Source organism: Macaca nemestrina, chromosome 1 (assembly GCF_043159975.1).
Source record: "Macaca nemestrina isolate mMacNem1 chromosome 1, mMacNem.hap1, whole genome shotgun sequence".
Taxonomy (NCBI): Eukaryota; Metazoa; Chordata; class Mammalia; order Primates; family Cercopithecidae; genus Macaca; species Macaca nemestrina.
Genome location: NC_092125.1, coordinates 138,844,343 through 138,860,849, shown reverse-complemented (window position 1 = coordinate 138,860,849; position 16,507 = coordinate 138,844,343). Strand labels below are relative to the sequence as shown.

General features: G+C 37.3%; 1 protein-coding gene across 7 annotated transcripts in view; it reads left to right on the top strand.

The window, feature by feature from the left end:
• LOC105485414 (ATP binding cassette subfamily D member 3) overlaps nt 1-16,507 on the top strand; it is a 99,968-nt gene that overhangs the window by 33,402 nt on the left and 50,059 nt on the right. For 5 of the 7 annotated variants that reach the window (XM_011747762.3, XM_011747763.3, XM_024793992.2 and 2 more), the window contains one exon: nt 13,949-13,985. The exons of 1 other annotated variant lie outside the window; for it this stretch is intronic. In XM_011747762.3, the coding sequence (XP_011746064.1) occupies nt 13,949-13,985 (37 nt within the window). Of the gene's footprint in view, nt 1-10,915; nt 11,205-13,948; nt 13,986-16,507 lie in introns of those variants that run through there. One more of the 7 variants, XM_011747765.3, reaches the window with a different exon arrangement.

Sequence of the window (16,507 nt, the reverse complement as noted above, 5' to 3'; positions counted from 1 at the left end):
TGGTGTATATGTGCCACATTTTCTTAATCCAGTCGTCACTGATGGACATTTGGATTGATTCCAAGTCTTTGCTATTGTGAATAGTGCTGCAATAAACATACGTGTGCATGTGTCTTTATAGCAGCGTGATTTATAATCTTTTGGGTATATACCCAGTAATGGGATGGCTAGGTCATATGGTACTTCTAGTTCTAGATCCTTGAGGAATCGCCATCCTGTTTTCCATAATGGTTGAACTAGTTTACAATCTCACCAACTGTGTAAAAGTGTTCCTATTTCTCCACATCCTCTCCAGCACCTGTTGTTTCCTGACTTTTTAATGATTGCCATTCTAACTGGTGTGAGATGGTATCTCATTGTGGTTTTGATTTGCATTTCTCTGATGGCCAGTGATGATGAGCATTTTTTCATGTGTCTGTTGGCTGTATGAATGTCCTCTTTTGAGAAATGTCTATTCATATCCTTTGCCCACTTTTTGATGGGGTTGTTTGTTTTTTTCTTGTAAATTTGTTTGAGTTATTTGTAGGTTCTGGATATTAGCCCTTTGATGAATAGATTGCAAAAATTTTCTCCCATTCTGTAGGTTGCCTGTTCACTCTGATGGTAGTTTCTTTTGCTGTGCAGAAGCTCTTTAATTTAATTAGATCCCATTTGTCAATTTTGGCTTTTGTTGCCATTGCTTTTGGTGTTTTAGACATGAAGTCCTTGCCCATGCCTATGTCCTGAATGATATTACCTAGGTTTTCTTCTAGGATTTTTATGGTATTAGGTCTAATTAAGTCTCTAATCCATCTTGAATTAATTTTCATATAAGGAGTAAGGAAAGGATCCAGTTTCAGCTTTCTACTTATGGCTAGCCAATTATCCCAGCACCATTTATTAAATAGGGAATCCTTTCCCCATTTCTTGTTTTTCTCAGGTTTATCAAAGATCAGATGGCTGTAGATATGTGGTATTATTTCTGAGGACTCTGTTCTGTTCCATTGGTCTATATCTCTGTTTTGGTACCAGTACCATGCTATTTTGGTTACTGTAGCCTTGTAGTATAGTTTGAAGTCAGGTAGCGTGATGCCTCCAGCTTTGTTCTTTTGACTTAGGATTGTCTTGTCAATGCGGGCTCTTTTTTGGTTCCATATGAACTTTAAAGCAGTTTTTTCCAATTCTGTGAAGAAACTCATTGGTAGCTTGATGGGGATGTCATTGAATCTATAAATTACCTTGGGTAGTATGGCCATTTTCACGATATTGATTCTTCCTATCCATGAGCATGGTATGTTCTTCCATTTATTTATGTCCTCTTTTATTTCACTGAGCAGTGGTTTGTAGTTCTCCTTGAAGAGGTCCTTTACATCCCTTGTAAGTTGGATTCCTAGGTATTTTATTCTCTTTGTAGCAATTGTGAATGGAAGTTCATTCATGATTTGGCTCTCTGTTTGTCTGTTACTGGTGTATAAGAATGCTTGTGATTTTTGCACATTAATTTTGTATCCTGAGACTTTGCTGAAGTTGCTTATCAGCTTAAGGAGATTTTGGGCTGAGACAGTGGGGTTTTCTAAATATACAATCATGTCATCTGCAAACAGGGGCAATCTGACTTCTTCTTTTCCTAACTGAATACCCTTGATTTCTTTCTCTTGCTTGATTGCCCTAGCCAGAACTTCCAACACTATGTTGAATAGGAGTGGTGAGAGAAGGCATCCCTGTCTTGTGCCAGTTTTCAGAGGGAATGCTTCCAGTTTTTGCCCATTCAGTATGATATTGGCTGTGGGTTTGTCATAAATAGCTCTTATGATTTTGAGATATGTTCCATCAATACCGAATTTATTGAGAGTTTTTAGCATGAAGGGCTGTTGAATTTTGTCAAAGGCCTTTTCTGCATCTATTGAGATAATCATGTAGTTTTTGTCTTTGGTTCTGTTTATATGCTGGATTATGTTTATTGATTTGCGAATGTTGAACCAGCCTTGCATCCCAGGGATGAAGCCAACTTGATCATGGTGGATAAGCTTTTTGATGTGCTGCTGAATCCGGTTTGCCAGTATTTTATTGAGGATTTTTGCATCGATGTTCATCAGGGATATTGGTCTAAAATTCTCTTTTTTTGTTGTGTCTCTGCCAGGCTTTGGTATCAGGATGATGTTGGCCTCATAAAATGAGTTAGGGAGGATTCCCTCTTTTTCTATTGATTGGAATAGTTTCAGAAGGAATGGTACCAGCTCCTCCTTGTACCTCTGGTAGAATTCAGCTGTGAATCCATCTGGTCCTGGACTTTTTTTGGTTGGTAGGCTATTAATTATTGCCTCAATTTCAGAGCCTGCCTTTGGTCTATTCAGGGATTCAGCTTCTTCCTGGTTTAGTCTTGGGAGAGTGTAAGTGTCCAGGAAATTATCCATTTCTTCTAGATTTTCTAGTTTATTTGCGTAGAGGTGTTTATAGTATTCTCTGATGGTAGTTTGTATTTCTGTGAGGTCGGTGGTGATATCCCCTTTATCATTTTTTATTGCGTCAATTTGATTCTTCTCTCTTTTCTTCTTTATTAGTCTTGCTAGTGGTCTGTCAATTTTGTTGATCTTTTCAAAAAACCAACTCCTGGATTCATTGATTTTTTGGAGGGTTTTTTGTGTCTCTGTCTCCTTCAGTTCTGCTCTGATCTTAGTTATTTCTTGCCTTCTGCTAGCTTTTGAATGTGTTTGCTCTTGCTTCTCTAGTTCTTTTAATTGTGATGTTAGGGTGTCAATTTTAGATCTTTCCAGCTTTCTCTTGTGGGCATTTAGTGCTATAAATTTCCCTCTACACACTGCTTTAAATGTGTCCCAGAGATTCTGGTATGTTGTATCTTTGTTCTCATTGGTTTCAAAGAACATCTTTATTTCTGCCTTCATTTCGTTGTGTACCCAGTAGTCATTCAGGAGCAGGTTATTCAGTTTCCATGTAGTTGAGCAGTTTTGATTGAGTTTCTTAGTCCTGAGTTCTAGTTTGATTGCACTGTGGTCTGAGAGACTGTTTGTTATAATTTCTGTTCTTGTACATTTGCTGAGGAGTGCTTTACTTCCAATTATGTGGTCAATTTTGGAATAAGTGTGATGTGGTGCTGAGAAGAATGTATATTCTGTTGATTTGGGGTGGAGAGTTCTGTAGATGTCTATTAGATCTGCTTGCTGCAGAGATGAGTTCAATTCCTGGATATCCTTGTTAACTTTCTATCTCGTTGATCTGTCTAATGTGGACAGTGGGGTGTTGAAGTCTCCCATTATTATTGTATGGGAGTCGATAAGTCTCTTTGTAAGTCTATAAGGACTTGCTTTATGAATCTGGGTGCTCCTGTATTGGGTGCAAATATATTTAGGATAGTTAGCTCTTCCTGTTGAATTGATCCCTTTACCATTATGTAATGGCCTTCTTTGTCTCTTTTGATCTTTGATGGTTTAAAGTCTGTTTTATCAGAGACTAGTATTGCAACCCCTGCTTTTTTTTGTTCTCCATTTGCTTGGTAGATCTTCCTCCATCCCTTTATTTTGAGCATATGTGTGTCTCTGCATGTGAGATGGGTCTTCTGAATACAGCAGACTGATGGGTCTTGACTCTTTATCCAGTTTGCCAGTCTGTGTCTTTTAATTGGAGCATTTAGTCCATTTACATATTGTTATGTGTGAACTTGATCCTGCCATTATGATATTAACTGGTTATTTTGCTCGTTAGTTGATGCAGTTTCTTCCTAGCCTCGATGGTCTTTACATTTTGGCATGTTTTTGCAATGGCTGGTACCGGTTATTCCTTTCCGTGTTTAGTGCTTCCTTCAGGGTCTCTTGTAAGGCAGGCCTGGTGGTGACAAAATCTCTAAGCATTTGCTTATCTGTAAAGGATTTTATTTCTCCTTCACTTATGAAACTTAGTTTGGCTGGATATGAAATTCTGGGTTTAAAATTCTTTTCTTTAAGAATGTTGAATATTGGCCCCTACTCTCTTCTGGCTTGTAGAGTTTCTGCCGAGAGATCTGCTGTTAGTCTGATGGGCTTCCCTTTGTGGGTAACCCGACCTTTCTCTCTGGCTGCTCTTAAGATTTTTTCCTTCATTTCAACTTTGGCGAATCTGGCAATTATGTGTCTTGGAGTTGCTCTTCTCGAGGAGTATCTTTGTGGCGTTCTCTGTATTTCCTGAATTTGAATGTTGGCCTGCCCTACTACGTTGGGGAAGTTCTCCTGGATGATATCCTGAAGAGTGTTTTCTAACTTGGTTCCATTTTCCTCCTCACTTTCAGGCACCCCAATCAGATGTAGATTTGGTCTTTTTACATAATCCCATACTTCTTTCAGGCTTTGTTCATTTCTTTTTCTTCTTTTTTCTTTTGGTTTCTCTTCTCGCTTCATTTCATTCATTTGATCCTCAATTGCTGATACTCTTTCTTCCAGTTGATCGAGTCGGTCACTGAAGCTTGTGCATTTGTCACGTATTTCTCGTGTCATGGTTTTCATCTCTGTCCGTTCGTTTATGGCCTTCTCTGCATTAATTATTCTGGTTATCAATTCTTCCACTCTTTTTTCAAGATTTTTAGTTTCTTTGCGCTGGGTACGTAATTCCTCCTTTAGCTCTGAGAAGTTTGATGGACTGAAGCCTTCTTCTCTCATCTCGTCAAAGTCATTCTCCGTCCAGCTTTGATCCGTTGCTGGCGATGAGCTGTGTTCCTCAGTTGATAATGCAGAAATCACCTGTCGTCTGTGTCGCTCGCGCTGGGAGCTGGAGACTGGAGCGGTTCCTATTCGGCCATCTTGCTCCGCCCCCCTAATCAGTAATACTTTATCATCCTCCCAGATAGTAAAAATACTTTAGAACACTGCCTTCATTGACTTTTCTCCTAATTTATGTGCATTTGTTGTAGTGTAACTTTTTCTTAGCTGTGTGAAATCTCTTAAACCTATTGATTATATATTTAATTTCAATTGTATATTTTATTTTTTGAAATTTCATTTGGTTTTCTCAGATCAGTGTTACTTTTTGGTAGGTATCTTCTTGGTAGATATCTACTTCTTGGTACCTACTTCTTGGTAGTTACCTTAAAATTTTTTCTGTGTGTATTTACAAAAATACAGTCTACGTTGTTTTTTAGGATGAGTCTGGAAATGCCAACTGAAATTTTGGGTTTGTTTTTGTTTTCTACAATTTCTGCTAGTCCTTGGTTATGGAGTCTAATTTCCTTAGTGCTTGGATTATTTTTTATTATGGTCTGGACATTTTATTTAAAATTACTTGTCAGAATAATTTTGAGGCTTGTAATAAACATACTTTCCTTTTAAGAGCAAAGTCTGCTTCTTTACCTAGGAGCATTGTCAGTCAGGGAACGACTTAAACCAAGTTTCTTGAGAACACAGTCTAAATTTTTTAGTATAGCATCTTAATAAACAAAAACAACACTCAATGTTTCAGATTTTATATTGGTTTCCCAAAGGATTTATAGCACTGTATTTCCAAATCATTGTCATGTTAATGTCTTGCAAATCAACATCTCTGCTCATGAACTTCAAATCTAAGCATTTTTAAAAGTTGTCTTCTGAACATTTCCATATACTTAGCTTACTGGGATGTGAAATCAACATGTTTACAATGAATCCAATTACTGTTTCTCTGAATGCTTATTTTACTGTTATTTATTGTAGTCAGTGAAATCACTGTCCTCTAGTCATCCAGGGTGCAAACTGCATTTGAGACTTGGAGAAGAATACTTTGCCTTTTGAGATACCAGTTTGAAGTTGATGGCTGCTAATACTTCCTCTGACTTTAAGTTTGTAGTCTTCTCTCCCTCTCATTTCCATATGCAGTTAGTTCCCAACTCTTATTTATTCCCTTTCTTGTCATTTCTAGTAATTTTCATGCTTCTTTCTTCCACTCTCATACCCACTGCCTTTGTTCAGGCATTCATCATCTCTGATCTTGGGATAATCCTTGGGTGCCTAATACATTCTAATCACTGAGGGCAAAAGTTAACAGGTAAATATTATTGTCCTCACCATTACAGATGAGGATACATCTTTCTTCAGTCACACAGCCAGTAAATGGTGTAATATTAATCACTAACATTTTTTGAATCTTTATGCCAGGCTGTATTATAAGGACTTTACATGTTTTTGCTAATGGTGTTGTTACCTCCATTTTTCAAATGAGAGAACTAAGGTACAGAGAGATTACATAATTTGCCAAAAGTCACACAGCTAGCACACAGTCAAATTGGGATTCTAGTCCAGGAACTCTCTCTAGGAGGTATACTTTGAACTATTACCAGGATTTGAAGAGATTTCGTCTCTTTCTGAAACGTGTACGTTCTTTGTATATCATACTAGAAAAGACTGTTTTCCTTTCTTCTAATATACCCTGCTCTCTTAAGAAATCAGTTCTTTTGCTTATCGGGTTCCCTTATGGTAGAACATAATATCATTCTTTTAATCATCTCACCCTATATCCTATCTATTTTTTAAGTCTAAGTTTAGATTCCACATCATTTCTGGAGTAAAGTTTTCACTTTTTCTCCCCCTTGGGTTAACATTAGTTGCTCTTGCCTTTCATAGCACCTTGTTTAGACCATAATACTTAACTTTGTCTGATATGATAGTTGCTTATCTGTATTTTTCTCTAGCTGGATTATGAAATCCTTGAGGGCAAATACTTTACCTGTTAATCTTTAAGTCACTTATGATATACCTGGAGAGCTTGTGGTTTGTAGTAGGGTGTTGATAAGTTTGTAGAGTTTCCACTTTCATATTTTCATTTTGCAATTCTATTTCCTTAATTATTCTAAATTAGTGTTTCTTAAAGTAAAAGGCAATTTTCTTTATATTCGGCTAAATCTTAAGTTAGAGTAAAGGCCCTGTATAATTCATTCCTGCCTACTTCTGCCCATTTCTAACCTTTCTTATCTTCACTCTATATTCTGCATATTCATTGGCTTCCTATCTTCTGTTTCCCTTTTTTTCACTGTGATAGTGCTTCTTAGTCTGTAATTCTAGTAGATCAAAAACATCAACGTTTAACATAATCAGCCTATGACATGGCTTTAACTACTTTTGAGCATTTTCAGTATTGAATCAACATGTGGTGTCTTTTTAAACACTTAAGCTGTCAGTGAAAGTAATATGTGCCCAACTAGGGGTCTTTTAGTGTGAAGTTGTGATTATATTCAAAATTAGATAAAATAAGTTATTTAGAAATATTCTATGTACTAGAAGTAATAGAGATATGGCAATTACCTTTTTTGTTGTTGTTTTTTAAAAGAAGTGGATTCAAATGTAGCTGAACATCTGAGCATTTATTTTGAAATGGTACCTTAAAACAATTGTCTTACCCAGCGGGTGTTGTGAGGATGTGTATCCTTCTACTCCTAAGATTGCTTGTCATAGGCAGCTGCTCTGTGGTTAACTTGGTCCGGTTGGTTTACTGCCTTGGCCCTGGCAGGTTTCCCAGTTTCATATCTGGTCACTTAGATCTTTTTGCTTTGTTGATAAAATCCAGAAGTCTTGGCCTGACTCAACTAAAAATCTTCCTTTAAAAAATATTTGTGAAAGGAAATTTACTAACATACTAAGTGAAACAAAGTTTAGAAGGCAAAACAAGATAGAAGTACCTACTGTGTATCAGACATAGTCTTAGGCCTGAGTAGAGATGAGGAAGACATGGCCCCTGCTCTCAAGAAGCTGATGAGGGGAGAGGTATGATGTACAGATTGCCTAGGGAACACAGAGGGTGTACCTAATACACACTGTGTGAGAGTAGAGAATGGACAGGAAGGTTTCTTAGACAAGGTCATCATGTAATTTATTATCCTAACTGGTACAGTTTTGAGACTGAAAGAGTGTAATTAATTATGATATCAGGACAAAAGGTGTAAACACGGACCATTCTGGGCAAACTTAATATACATGGCCACTCCATTCCAAGAAGATATGTGCTGAATTTAAAGAGAAGTAGTAATCAAATAGGTTGATTGAGGAAGAGTCCTTTAAAGCAGAAGAAATAGTATGTGAGGAAATAGTGGGGTAAGAGTGAGCACAGTATTAGGTTGAAGCATGTGCAGTTGCCATTTTGTAAGTGAGAAATGGTCAAATAATTGCAGGTTCTCGTAGTTTAAGCTGATAGATGAAGGTAACTTGAGCACAGAGTGTTTGTGCCTAGTGGCAGGAGATGAACCTGAAAAGAAGGCAGGAGCCAGATTGTGAAGTTCTTTGAGTACTGTTTTATGGAATTTGGATTTTATTCTGAAAGTCATTATGTGCATGTTTATGTTTAAATTTTAATTATAAGGTATTTATTTAGTTTTTGAATAGGCAATACATTCTCATGGTCTGAAATTTAAAAAAAAATCTGTTGGTTTAAGTGGGAATAGTTTGTAGTTTTCTTCATTTAATTTTTGTTAGATTTTGGTGTCAGTGGTTTTTTTGTTGTTGTTTGTTTGTTTTTGGAGATAGAGCCTTGCTGTGTTGCCCTAGCTGGAGTGCAGTGGCAGAATCTCAGCTCACCGCAACCTCCACTTCCCAGGTTCAAGTGATTCTCATGCCTCAGCCTCCCAAGTAGCTGGGACTACAGGCATGCGCCAGCACGCCCAGCTAAGTTTTGTATTTTTAATAGAGACAGGGTTTCACCATGTTGGCCAGGCTGTTCTTGAACTCCTGGCCTCAAGTGATCCACCTGCCTCGGCCTTCCAAAGCGCTGGGATCCACCCGCCTGGACTTCCAAAGTGCTCGACCTTCCAAAGTGCAGATGTGAGCCTGCCCAAGTTCGGTTGTCAGTGTTTTACTTGCAGCAAAAATAATGTGGAAACTTCTTTTATCTGTGTCCTAAAACAATTAAAGCACTGGAATTATCCGTCCACTGGGGGTTTTGTTAGCATTCCCCAGTAAATTGTTTGGGTTTGGTTCTTTTTTGGGGAATGGAAGGGTAGGAGGTAGGCAGCTCTCAGACAACTTTATAATTTCAGTTTTTCAGTCTGTTTAGTTTTCTCTTCTTTCTGCTAGGTTTGGAAAATTATATTTTTCTAGAAAACTACCCATTTCATTCAGGCTTTCAAAATTCTTTACATAGGGTTGAGATAAGAAGTCTTTTACCTTTTTTTTCCTTCAAATTTTATCTATGTTCATGCTCATTTTTTTTAATTTTATTTTTTGTGTTTTTGTACTCCTTTTAAAATTAGATTGTCTCATGATTTATTTTCCAAAGAATTAACTCTTGAATTTTAATGTATTAGTATTTTGTTTTCTAACTCATTAGATTCTGCTTGGGTGGTTTTAAATTTCTTCTGCTTTTTTTTGTTCTTTGTAAACTTTTGGTTGGATGCTTATGTTATTAACTTTTTTTTTTCATTTTTTATTGAAATAAATAAGGTTCTGAACATTGCTCTAGGTGAATGCCACAGGATATATATTTTATATAGATGTATGTGGTCTATACATATATGTATGGCTGCGCATATGTATATGTACTTGTGTATATATATTCAGTATGTATATACATATGCACATATTTGATGTGGTTATGGAAATAAGTTGAAAGAGGACAGAAACGAATGATAAGGAACTCAGAAAACAAGTGAGAATATTGTAATAGTTCACATGAGAAATTTTGATGGCCCAAATTGAAATCATAGCAGTAGAAATGGAAAGAAGAGCATAGAGAGAGATTGGAAATGAAGTGTATGAGAAAGGGAAAATAAATATCTGAGAATAACTCACAGCTTTGTAGTTTGGGTAGCTGGTAGATAAAGGTGTGTTCACTTATTTAGGGCGTATGTTCAGTATGGAATAATGGAAGAATAGATTTGGGGTGGAAACGTGAGTTCAGATATAGACATGTTTGCATTAAATCCAGGTACAGATACCTTATTAAAAATCAGATATTCAAGTCAGGAGCTCAAGAAAGAGGAGGAAGCTAGAGATTTTGAGGGAGGGGGTCAGAGAAAGGGTAGATAGTTGATTTTGTGGTTTGACTGAGGTGGTCTGGAATAGTATCTCTATGATCTAGAGATAATAGGTCTAAAGATGAGTTCTTCAGGGTCTAAATCCTTATAGAACTTTCTTCCTTTTTTTTAAAAAAAGAAGTCTTGGTCTGTCACCCTAGCTGGAGTGCAGTGGCGTGATCTTGGCCCACTGCAACCTCCGCCTCCAGGGTTCAAGCCATTCTTCTTCCTCAGCCTTCCGAGTAACTGGGATTGCAGATGTACACCACCATGCCCGGCTAATTTTTTTATTTTTAGTAGAGACAGGGTTTTGCCATGTTGGCCAGGCTGGTCTCGAACTCCTGACCTCAAGTGATCCGCTAGCCTCGGCCTCCCAAAAGTGCTGGGATTACAGGTGTGAGCCACTACACCCGGCCTAGAACTTTCTTTATAGAACCAATTTTGTTTTCATTTTGATGATAAATTAAAAATAAATTAATATAAGCGTATTCTGGGTTGTCTGAATGACTATCATGCTACACGGATTTTGGTGCCAGTATTGTGTTTAAACACTTGCTAAGTGATCATCTGGAGCCCGCATGTCTGATAAACCTGCTGTATTGGAATGTAGATCAGGCTAATGTGTATTAATGTGAAATCAAGAAAATCAACTTCAACTGCTGTACTCATGCTGAATTATTTTGCCATTAAAAATTTCTTTTATAGTGATAATTACAGGTGAAAGGTATTTTCATAGAACTTCCTGAGAAACAAATCTCATAAAGAAGCTTTTAAGAAACTTAAAAAGGCATTTTTTTTTTCTTTTTTTCTGAGACCGAGTTTTGCTCTTGTTGCCCAGGCTGGAGTGCAATGGCACGATCTTGGCTCACCGCAACCTCCGCCTCCTGGGTTCTAGTGATTCTTCTGCCTCAGCCTCCCGAGTAGCTGGGATTACAGGCATGCACCACCACACCCGGCTAATTTTGTATTTTTATTAGAGACGGGGTTTCACCATGTTGGTCAGGCTGGTTTCAAACTCCCGACAAGTGATCCTCCTGCCTCAGCCTCCCAAAGTGCTGGGATTACAGGTGTGAGCCACTGCACCTGGCCAAGAAATTTTAATTGTCACAGACTGATTAAAGAAAATGGGACTTATATGTAGATTATGTGTTCAGGCCAATTGAAGCTTTATAAGATGTCATGGTTCCTTCTGAACAAAGTGTTTCATGGAAACTTGGAGAGACAAAAGTGATGAAGTGATGGGAGAGCTGACTGACCATGTGACTCACTGGTAGGTGTGTGTGTACATGTGTATATGTATTTTTGTGAGCATCGCACTGCATGAATCTCCACTTATCTCTAAATATTAACTTATAACATTTATTAGTGGTAAGCAGTGTGGCATTTTTATTGAATTTTTTTTTTATTTTTATGTTGATATACATACATATACATTGTGAAATGATTACTATTATCAAGCTATATTTACCATCCTGTACATTAGATCTCCAGAACTTACTCATCTTGCGTGACTGAACTTTGTGCCTTTTGACCAACTTTTCCCCATTTCCCCCAACCCCTGAGCCCCTGGCAACCACCATTCTACTCTCTGGTTCTATGAGTTTGACTTTTTTAGATTCCACGTGTAAGTGAGATCATGCAGAATTTGTCTTTTTGGGCCTGGCTTATTTAGTTTAATGTCCCCCAGGTTCATCCATGTTGTAGCAAATGACAGAATTTCCTCTTTTTTTTAGAGACAGAGTCTTGCTCTGTCACCTAGGCTGGAGTGCAGTGGCGCAATCTTGGCTCACTGCAACCTTCGCCTTCCGGTTCAAGCCAGTTCTCCTGCCTCAGCCTCCCAAGTAGCTGGGACTACAGGTGCATGCCTCCACACCCAGCTATTTTTTTGCATTTTAGTAGAGACAGGGTTTCACCGTGTTGCCCAGGCTGATCTTGAACTCCTGAGCTCAGGCAGTCTTCCTGCCTCGGGCTCCCAAAGTGCTAGGATTACAGGCCTGAGCTGCCGCACTCAGCTCCTTTTTTTTAAAGGCTGAATTTATTCCATTGTATTTATATACCACAAATTCTTTATCCATTCCTCTCTTGATGGACACTTGGGTTGATTCCATATCTTTTACTGTTATGAATGATGCTGCAGGGAACATGAGAGTGCAGATACCTCTTTGAGATACTGATTTCATTTCCTTAGGATCTATACCCAGAAGTGAGATTGCTGGATCATATGGTAGTTATGTTTAATTTTTTTGAGGAACCTCCATACTGTTTTCCATAATGGTTGTACTAATTTATATTCTTCTCAACCAACAATGTACAAGTGTTCTCTTTTCTCCACGTCCTTGCCAACAGTTATCTTTTATCTTTTTGATAGTAGTCATCCTAAGAAGTATGAGTGTTAGCTCATTGTGGTTTTGATTTGCATTTTTCTGATGATAGTGATGTTGAGCATTTTTCACATACTAGCTGGCCATTTATATGTCTTTTGAGAAATGTCTATTCAGGTCTTTTCCTCGTTTTTTAAAATTGGATTGTTGTCTTGCTGTTGAGTTGTTTGAGTTCCTTATATGTTTTGGATATTAACCCCTAATCAGGTGTATGGTTGCAAATATTTTCTCCCATAGTGTATCTCTTCACTGCATTGTTTCTTTTGTCGTGCTAAAATGCATTTTGTATAACTGTTTTACAATTCATAAAAGATTTTAAACAGGTAAGTAATCCTATAATACAACTGAAGTTAGAAATAATAATAACTTATGTGCTTTTTAAAATAAAACATCTACTGTAGTTAAGTTTGGCTTTCTAGTCTTGTTTGGTGACCTGGTATCTTATTACTGAAGATGTGCATTCTGCAGATCATCAGAGTTCAAATAGGATGTTGAACATAGAGGGCTGAATAATGTATGACCCCTGTAGTAGACTCAGATTCCCCTTTAAAGAAGGGTTTACTGCCCAGCTGTGAGAAATGTGAGATCCTGACAGCCCCCTCTTTCCCCACCCTTGTCCCCCACCTTAGAGTCTGGCTCAGGTCTAGAGACACTCCCCTCTCCTCATGTCACAGACTTCCTGGGGCAGCATGCATTTGCAGACTGAGCAAGGCAGAGGTAAAAAAGGCCTGACTATTTCAGCCCGTCACAGAGTACTCTGATGGACAGTGCTTGCTTTAGAACTTCCTATATGGTTGGCTGAAGTTATGTTGGGCTTGCATCAGTTTGAGTTCTGTCCAAACCTGGTTTCTCTGCCTTCCATTCACAGGTGTTTATCTCTAGTGAACATTTGTACCTCAGACACCATATTACCTCAGCTTCAGAGAAACCAGCCTGCAGTAGCTCCTGATAGCATGGAGCTAGTTTAGTGGAAGGGAATATACATCAAACAAGAAATTTAAAATTTATCAATGTTATGTAGAAGCATAGGGTGCCATGGTAGTGCGTTATGGAAAGGACCAATGCCCAGCTAATCATATTGTTTTGAGAGGTAGCCTAGACTAGTAGTCAGAATATGAACCTTGGGCATACTGCTTACTCTCTCCAGGCCACTTTCCTCATTTGTAATATGGGAATGACGCATATTCTATCATCCTTTAGAAGACTAGCCTGGGATTGCTCACGTGGTTGGGGAAAGATTCCCAGCAGTAAGAGGGAGCAATGCACATCTTCCAAGCCTCTGTTTCTGTCAGTTTGTTGATGTCCCATTGGCCAAAGCGGTTTACATGGCCAAGCTGTGATTCGAGGATGAAGAAGTAGACTTGCATTTATGTTTGTATTTACACACAAACGCGCCTAAAAATTACCAAACAGAATGTTATATAATAGTGATAGTTAAAATGTATTAAGCACTTTTTGTAAATAATGCTTAGTAAGAGTCAGCCGGACTATTATTATTTAATATGTTCTATCTCACTATAATATGAAAAAGAAGAAACGCTTTTAAATAATTTGGTATATTTGACATCTTAAAATCATTTTAATGATAACGCTTTTCACATAAAGTAAAGCTCTCTCTTTTTTTCCTCTGCAGTAAGAAAAGTGGAAAACCACCATTACAGAACAATGAGGTAACATTTTAAATCATCTTCTTTTTGGGATTTCATGTATTTATTTCATTTATTTTGTTATATGGCTCTGATTTAGGATAAAATTTTATAATTAGTAGGGAACTTAAAAATCTCTCCAGTCTTCTACACATTACAGGAATGCTGTCTGAAATAGGACTCCTGACAGGAAAGTGTTACCTTAGGAGGCAGCCATAACTGCATTAGTTCTAGCCCATGATGATATTAATTTCCCCCCTTCTAGCTTCTTAGCAGTGACTCTGTTATATCTTTTGTATGGAGATATATCTTGTCCCCCCACTCTTTCCCTTCCCCCTCCCCTCCCCTTCCCTCTTTTTTCTTTTTCTTCTCTTTTCTTTAAAATTTTCTTTTTACCAACCAGGTCTCATTCTGTCATCCAGGCTGGAGTGCAGTGTCATGATTATAGTTCACTGTAACCTTGACCTCCTGAGCTCTAAGGATCCTCCTACCTCAGCCTCCGAAGTAGCTAGGACTGTAGGTGTGAGCCACCTTGTCTGGCTCTGTTTTCTCTAGTAGACCCACATATATTTGAAGATAGTTGTATCTTATGAGTCTTTCTTTCCCTGTGCTAAGCAATCTTGATTCCTTCTAATATGTCTAATGTGACATGGGTTCTGATCCTTTTTCAGTTCTGTATACATTCCTCTGAACCTATAAGAGTTTCCTTAGGCATTGTGCTTAGAATGGAATGTAGTTGTCCAGTTGTGGCCTGACTAGCGTGGAATATATCAGCATGATTACATTTCTTGGTATGAATACAATATTGCTAAATTTCATCCTAAAATTGCTTTTATTTCTTTAACTATTACTATTTTTTACACTAAGTGAACTTTTTATGGTAAATTATAAACTGCAGGTGTATTTCTGACAAACAGCTCTACATCTCTACATGTTATATTCATGATAGCTTTATTGAGTTATAATTATATACCATAAAATTTATCCATTTAAGTGTATAAATGAGTAGTTAGTATAGTCACAGAGTTGTGTGGCTATCACCATTACCTAATTTTAGGAAATTTTCATCTCTCCAAAAAAAATCCTATACCCATTAGCAGTCATTCCTTATTACCCTCTTCCCCCAATCCCTGGCAACCACAAATCTGTTTCTGTCTCTGTTGACTTACCTGTTCTGGACATTTCAAATAAATGAAATCATATAATATGTGGCTTTTTATACCTAGCTTCTTTCACTTAGCACAATGTTTTCAAGGTTCATCATATTGTTGCTGTATCAGTATTACATTCCTTTTTATTGCTGAATAGTGTTCTTTGTATGCATATACCACATTATGTTTATCAGTTCATCAGTTGGTGGACATTTAGATTGTTTCTATTTTTTGGCTATTATGAATAATAATAATGCTGCTATGAAAATTTGTGCACAAGTTTTTATGTAGAGATATGTTTTTATTTCTATATCTAGGAGTGGAATTGCTGGGTCATATGTTAACTCAGTTGATTTGTTTTAGATAAACATTAATTTATTGCTGTAAATGTCAGCTGATTGGGTTTAACCTACTATCTATACCAGTAGTCTAATTTTTAGTGCAATTCTCACATCTGGTGTGTTAAGTAGAAGAATTATCTACAAATTTAATTTGCCTTTCCTTTCTTTCACAGAATTGCTGATAGTATTGACTATGTAAGGACCAAGGAGATTGCTCTGTGATATCTCTTAATCTTTGTTTCTGGTTATTCAGCTGTGACTACGTCCAGTTATAGCAAAATCTGGTTCTTATTTCTCCATTAAGGCTACAATAATTTTATAAGAAACATCTAATTCCTTTATTAATTTATTAATTCACTTAGTAAGTCAATCTTTCAGTAAATATTTATTGAGCTCCTCATATATGCCTGGCATTGTTCTTGGCTCTGGGTATATGACAGTTATAAAAATAAGTTTCCATCCTCATGGAGCTTACATTCTACATATCAGCTAGTATGCTAGTATGGTATCCTTAACAAATAAGAAAATTGGAACAGTTTAACATGATGTACTTTTAGTAAACTCATGCTGGCTTCTAGTGATTAGTGTCTCTTAAGTCTTCCCCAACTCTCCATGTCAGTGTCTGTTCTCTGAATATCCTGGTGATTGACATCAAGATTGTCATTCTTTAGTTTCCATAATATTTCCTTCCCAGTCTTTGAAAAATGTGGTAAGATGTGCTTATGTTCACTTCTCTGATATCTGCAGCTCCACGATCTCTCATATCTAAGTTATATCTGAGCAATCAAATCTTAGTTATCTGAACTTAGTCATATCTGTTATTTGCATATCGGAGATCTGCAAGTTCTAGGACAGCTTGATTCATTTTACTCATTTTTTTCTTATTTTTCTGTACAATACTGTTTTAGCATATACTTATTTGCTGGTTGCATAGTGTGAGCAAGATAAATTTAGGTTATATTAAGTGATTGGCAATAAAAAGGACACAAGATGCACACTGATACCACATTTGTTAAATTTATAGGAAGTGCACACGTGTGCTAAAATGAAATCT